The sequence below is a fragment of the Sturnira hondurensis genome, unplaced genomic scaffold, assembly GCF_014824575.4.
Source record: "Sturnira hondurensis isolate 20B ecotype Veracruz unplaced genomic scaffold, ASM1482457v3 Scaffold0006213, whole genome shotgun sequence".
Taxonomy (NCBI): domain Eukaryota; kingdom Metazoa; phylum Chordata; class Mammalia; order Chiroptera; family Phyllostomidae; genus Sturnira; species Sturnira hondurensis.
The window spans coordinates 3,485,609-3,492,320 of NW_028078844.1; the positions used below are offsets into that span (position 1 = coordinate 3,485,609).

At 37.8% G+C, this 6,712-nt stretch overlaps 1 protein-coding gene across 4 annotated transcripts in view; it reads left to right on the top strand.

Annotated features, from left to right (window-relative positions):
- The window catches only part of CWF19L2 (CWF19 like cell cycle control factor 2), a 110,588-nt gene extending 105,844 nt beyond the window's left edge, over window positions 1-4,744 (top strand). For all 4 annotated transcript variants that reach the window (XM_037047727.1, XM_037047729.1, XM_037047726.1 and 1 more), the window contains exons 17-18: window positions 1,798-1,899; window positions 4,595-4,744. In XM_037047727.1, the coding sequence (XP_036903622.1) occupies window positions 1,798-1,899; window positions 4,595-4,738 (246 nt within the window). In that variant the 3' untranslated portion in view covers window positions 4,739-4,744. The remainder of the gene's footprint in view (window positions 1-1,797; window positions 1,900-4,594) is intronic.
- Window positions 4,745-6,712: the final 1,968 nt, after the last annotated feature.

The following is a 6,712-nucleotide window of genomic DNA, read 5'->3' on the forward strand; positions in this document are numbered from 1 at the left end:
GCTGTCCTTTGGTTGGTGTATTCCTGTAATACTGTTTTAGCCATTCAGATTTGTGTTTCACACATGAGCATTTACTACAGAGAGCAGAGATACTGTCATGGAGCCCTCTGTCCTTTTTTTTTCCCCACCAGTTTGGCACAAGACAGTAGTGTTTGGGAGACAGAAATACAAGTGATATTTGGAGATCTTGACTGGCCAAACACTGGGCCTCGTACTTTATGTGCACTTTAGTTCTGATTCTCACAGCAAACCTCTGAGCTCTTCACAGTTCTCATGAGACTCAGAGATGTCAAATAGCTTGCCTGTAGTTGCACAGCTGTAAGGATCGGGCCTGTGATTAGAGCCTGTCTCTTTATTTTTTCTTAATTATCTAGGTCATACATGTTTATATTTTAAAAATATGAAGGTGCAAAAAAACCAAAGTCATAAAACAGTAATCTATTTCTCTGCATATTTTATAGACTGATTGGTTTTTACTTATATTTTTCCTATGACATGCATAACTCCTTATTAGCCCCAATTTTAAATGCTTTATGTTATTTCGTTCCACAATACTATCCCATCTCTCTTCAAGTCATGCCTTCTGGAAGACAAAATACAGAATACATAGATGTGAGTCAGAGTAAATGCTGATGGTGTGAGGGGATTGGAAAGGACAGATAATACTATTATGTGACTCATTCGAATAATTTCTACTGACAGAATTGGAGCTTGGAGGGAAAACTTGCATGCACAAAGATTTACTTAATTGATAAATAAATAAGTTACAGCCTTTTCCAATCAAGATAGAGTTTAAAATACTGTGTGTGTGTGTGGAAAGAGAGAGAAAGGAAAGGGAGGGGAAGGTAAGGACCCTTGACCAATGTAGATTTGAATTGCATTGGTCCACTTAATGTAGAAGTTTTAAAATAAATCACTGTATTGTTTTTGGTCTGTGGTTGGGAGTCCATGGATGCAGAGGGCCGACTGCCTGTGTGCATTGATCTGTGCCACTTCGTAATGAGGGATTGGAGCATTTTTAGATGTTAATATCCGTGGCGGTCCTGGGGCCAGCCCCCCAGGGGTACTGAGGGTAGTTAAGTTCGTCTGGAGTCAAGATACATGGGGATTTTCAACTGTGTGGGCTCAGGACCCTTAACCGCTGAATTGTTCAAGGGTCAACTGTTTTTAATACTGGACGTACTTTGAAATGAGGTTGGTAAACTAAGTATTGCCAGGCCCATCTCCCTAGTTAATAAAAATTATGATTGTTTGCGTTTAATTTATCTTTGACAAATAAATAGTAATAAAGTCTCAGTGGTATTATAAACAAAGCTTTATGTATATGGCTAGGCCCCTCTTCCTATTCTGCATTGTGAGAAAAATACAAGAAAGCTTATTTTTACTCTCTATTTGTATAGTCTAGAGAAAATTATTCTGCTGTTACATTTTCGAAATATACCTTTCTTTTCTGTTTTTCCCAAAGACAGGGAAATAATTGGCTCTGATCATAATTGTTGAATGTTGTGAAGAGCCGTCTGGCCAGAAGGCTACCAAATGAAAGTTAGGTCGTTGCTTCAGTGTCGACTGTCATTGAGTCAGCACTCCGGGATTTGGAAAGTCATTGTATACTTTTTCTTGAGGGATACTGAATTACTGCCGTGCGAGAGAGCAAGAAGAGGGACTAAGCATGGCTTTCTTTTCTATTTTTTTAAAATTTTAATTGTTGTTCAAGTACAGTTTTCTTCCTTCTACCCCCATCCCAGCCCACTCCCCCAGCCTTTCTGATTTCACATTGCCATTTTTCTGTTTGTTTAGGTACCCAAAGGCTTACCATATTTCTCTGTGGATTTTGGCCTCCAAGGAGGGTTTGCCCATATCATCGAAGATCAACACAAATTTCCTCATTACTTTGGAAAGGTATATTCATAAATTTAATAAAATTTCAATGTTTAGCCATTCCCTTTTCTTTTGAAGGGAAGTCAAAACTTTGGTCACAAGATACAGCCAGGTTGTTCAGTACTATTCTACCCAGGTTTTAGAGGGACAACCTACAAAGTATTAATGATCACCCCAGAATGTTTGGTACAGTCAGAAGTGTCACTTTGGAATGAAAGATTTGTTAGAGTGTCAGCGGTGACTACAGTGGAGTCAGCCAGCCCTGTGCTGAGAATGATACTTAGCAGCATTTATTGAGGGTTTACACTGATGCAGGTGTTATTCTAAGCACTCACTTAATTCTCACAATAATTCTGTTGTGTAGATATTGTTACTACTTTTATTTTGCAGGTGAAGAAACTGAACTGCAGAGAGGTTACATAATTTGCTCAATGTTGTTTGCTAACAAATGAGAGAACCAGGGGTAACCGTGTACTTGTAATTTAACTAGAAAACAAATGATCTCATCTCTTCATTTATAATTAAGTACCATGTAGTTCAAGAATTATACAATTCATTTCACGTGTAGTTTCTGGCCAGATACTAGAGTGCAGATCTTTTGGTGGTCAGTAGGCTCCTTTCAGTACTACAGACTGCCTTCTAGGGGCATAACCCTTACATGTGTCTACTGAGCATGTAGGTAGTGTGTAAGTAGTATTGGGGACTGGAATCAATTATGTAGCCACTGGAGCACTCAAAGGACGTCCAGGCAATAAGAGCTCTAGAAGTGACCTTTCAAACTAGTGTAGCTCGGCCTTTCTGCTCAGGTCGTCTCCTAAATCGAGGAGAGTTGATGAGTTCCCAGGGTTCCCTGTTCTTCCTCCTCACTTTCATCCCCTGTAAAAGGCCATCATCTACAATGAATAGGGACATGTCAAGAGGAATCTCAACTCCAGAGGTTGGGGTTACAGACTTCATGCTGTTGCCCTTAAAGGATTAATCAGGGGCCCCAAATCACGTGTGTCTTTGAACTGTTGAAGTATATTAGAGAAACTAGTTTGAGAAATTTTCAGAATATTTTTTTCCAAAGTTAACTAGAAGAAATTTGTTTTCATTGCCCTGTTGTTATTCAGTGATGACAGAATTTTGTCATTGAACATATCTGTGGATTTACTTTTTTTAAACTTGATTCTAATGAAAATGAAGCAAATTATCATTTACTTGTGTAAATTTAATTGGAAAATAGTCTTCCCTCAACTGTTATGCATATTTGTAGTTAATATGATACTGTTTTAATACTAAAATGAAAGCTTCCTTGGTTAACATTGCATCACTGATTTTTCACAAAAATTGCTTTTGAAGAATTGGCTTGTGAGCCCGAGAATTCCTTGATTCTGCTGCCTCAGCAGTTGTTCGCAAAGCAGGAAGGAGTTGTCTGTTTCCATTAACACTGTGTTAGTAACAAACACGAGTGAACCCTGTCTGGTACACGTGAGACAAAGCTTGATGTTTTATAGAGGCAACATTAGGTCAGTTTATAAGATAGGCTTTCTTAAACTATGTTGCTTACTTGGGCTGATGCCAAGGAACTCTTGCATTAAATCTAAATTTACCTCATTTCTCCTGATGTCTTCTGCAAAATGTTGGCTTCTTTATTTCCCAGCCTCAGTGATGGAGATTCCCATTTCCATGAAACTTTTCCTGATACATTTAACAAATAGAATGTTTTTTTTTTAGTCTCCTTATAATTTGCTCTTGCCTATTCTACTTTGTAAGACATTCCTTTTTATAGTTGGATTATTACTCTGGCTTTCACCACAACTCCGCATTCTGTTATGAGCTCTCTGAAGACAGAGAGCTCATGTGTATGGTAGTTTCTTTGTATCCCCGACAGTATTTCACTCTCCCTCTACGCAGTAGGTTCCCTTGGTATGGCTGTTGAGTTGAAAAATCTACATCTTAGACTATGTCCAAGATTTTACCACCACAGAGCTGGATTGAACATGCAGAATTCAACCCTTATCCCGTTGTTTACCTAGACTGCCTCTATAAATATTATAGTCGGCCTGTACCTTTTTGTACGTGGATACTCAAAAGCACATATTTGATTAATTTCTGTAGCTAATAGCATAGAAAGAGGATCATGAAGGAAATAATGTAGAATAATGAGGAGATAAAATCATTTTTTAGGGATTGGGAGTGTGACTTTTAACATGAAGATGATTTATACTTTTTATTCTTGATTTATATGGATTGTATTAAAATTTGCTTTTGATTCCTGAAAAAGATAACAGTGGAAGAAATTGGTTTATAAGTATACTGGCTAGCAAACATTCATCTGAGATTCAACTGCAGTTGAAAAACAAAATTAATAATTATTAGATATTGATTAACTCTTTCTTCACACTGGAGCAGCTAATAAGGAGTAACTTAATTAAAATTCACTTTCTCTTTCTCCACTTGGCTGCTATCTGGTAGATGTGGTAATGAACAACAAAATGGACAAACTGCTTCACAAGGAGACACAGCTGGGACCCCTAGGTTTGCATAGTTAGAACATAGTTAGAACTAAATGAAAACAAGACATGTTTAACTTGAAACTAATATTTATGTAAAATTGGAACATTTTCATGGAGAACAACTTAGTGCTATATTTAGTAGCAGAATAAGCAAATAGTTTCATTCCTGTTTTCAGTATTTATACATATGTGTTTGTATTCTTCTCATTCTTTAAAAGGAAATCATTGGTGGGATGCTGGATATAGAACCAAGACTTTGGAGGAAAGGGGTCCGAGAAAGCTTTGAGGATCAGAGGAAGAAAGCACTGCAGTTTGCCCAGTGGTGGAAACCATTTGACTTTACCAAAAGTAAAAAATGTTGAGTCATACCTTTCGAGTTTTATTTCCTCTTCAGATTTTTTTCAGCTTTATTTCCATAGCACCTCCTATACCATTGACCCTCGGGTCACGGGGAAAGTCCTGCTCCGGATCTCTGACACTGTGCATCACTGGATTGTGTTGTTCCCTCCCCCACCTGCTCCTGTGGACTTCATTGCAGTAACTGGGACTGAGACCGGATGTGTTGGGTGACCTGCTCACGTTCCTGTTCTGTACCCACACCTTGGTGTTCTGAACTCATCAGTGAATATATAGAAAGACTTTTCCAAAGGATTAGCTAAGAAGTATAACAAATCATTGGTTGAGAAAGAGATGGGTTGGCTTCAAGGTTGAGTCTATTGATGGACTTCTTTTGCATTTTTAAAATTAAGAGTTGGCATATTCAGTAATAATACATGAAATTTGTTTCATAGCATTTTATAGAAGATCTCTTAATCTTCTACCAGTATTGTGTGTATATGTATGTATCACTGCGATTCTTTTTATTAAAGGAAAAAGAATGTTCCAAGGTAATAAAGAATTGAATGAAGGCTCTGACTGGTGTAGCTTATTTGGTTGGGTGTTGTTTCGTGGAGTGAAGGATCGCCGGAACGGATCCTGGTCAGGGCACACGCTGGGTTGCAGGTTCAGTCTCCAGTTGAGGTGCGTATGGGAGGCAACTGATGGGTGGTTCTCTTTCACATCAATGTTTCTCTCCCTTTCTTTCTCCTTCCCTTCCTTTCTCTCTAAAAATAAGAAATAAAATTAAAAATACATTAATTTAAAAAAGAATTACATGGACTATATATAACGTGTATGATTTATTTTTAATTCTAGATTTTAAAATAGTGTTTGAATTTCAGTGATTTTAAAAATAATTGTTCTAAAATATGATTTTTTAAAATTATATTTTATTGATTATGGTATTACAGTTGTCCCAATTTTTCTCCCCTAGCCTGCTTCTACCCAGTATCCCCCACTCTCTCAGGCAGTCCCCATACCATTGTTCAAGTCCAAGGGCCATGCATATAAGTTCTTTGGCTACTCCATTTCCTGGACTGTACCTTATGTCCCCCTGGCTATTCTGTAACTACCTATTTGTGCTTCTTAATCCTTTCACCTCTGCAGCCGTTGCCCTACAACTCTCTCCCATCTGGCAACCATCAAAACACTTTCTATATCCATGGTTCTGTCTCTGTTCTTGTTTGCTTAGTTTGTTTTTTAGATTCAACTGATGATAGATATGTATTCATTGTCATTTTATTATTCATAGTTTTGATCTTTTCTTGAAAAGTCCCTTCAACATTTCATATAATAAGGGCTGGGTGATAATTAACTCAGCCCCCCTGGGTGATAACTCCTTTAGTTTCTTTCTTGTCTGGGAAGCTCTTTATCTGCCCTTCAATTCTAAATGATAGCTTTGCTGAGTAGGGCAACCTTGGCTATAGGTCCCTGCTTTTCATGACCTCAGATATTTCTTGCCAATCCCTTCTATCCTTCAAAGTTTCTTCTGAGCAATCAGCTGACATTTTTATGGGAACTCCACTGTAGTTAACTAACTTCTTTTCTCTTGCTGCTTTTAAGAGTGTTTCTTTATCTTTAACCTTTGGCATTTTAATTATGGTGTGTCTTGGAGTGGGCCTCTTTGCATCCATCCTGTTTGGGTCTCTCTGTGCTTCCTGTCTTGCATGTCTATGTCTTTCACCAAATTAGGGAAGTTTTCTCTCATTATTCTTTCAAATAGATTTCCAATTTCTTGCGTTTTCTCTCCTCCTTCTGGCACCCCTATGATGTGGGTGTTGGATGGCTTGAAGTTGTCCCAGAGGCTTTTTACACTGTCCTTGATTGTTTGGATTCTTTTTTCTTCTTGCTATACTAATTGGATATGTTTTTCTTCCTTATGTTCCAAATCATTGATTTGTTTCTCAGCTTCATCCACTTCACTGTTGTTTCCCTGTAAATTGTTTTTCATTCCACTT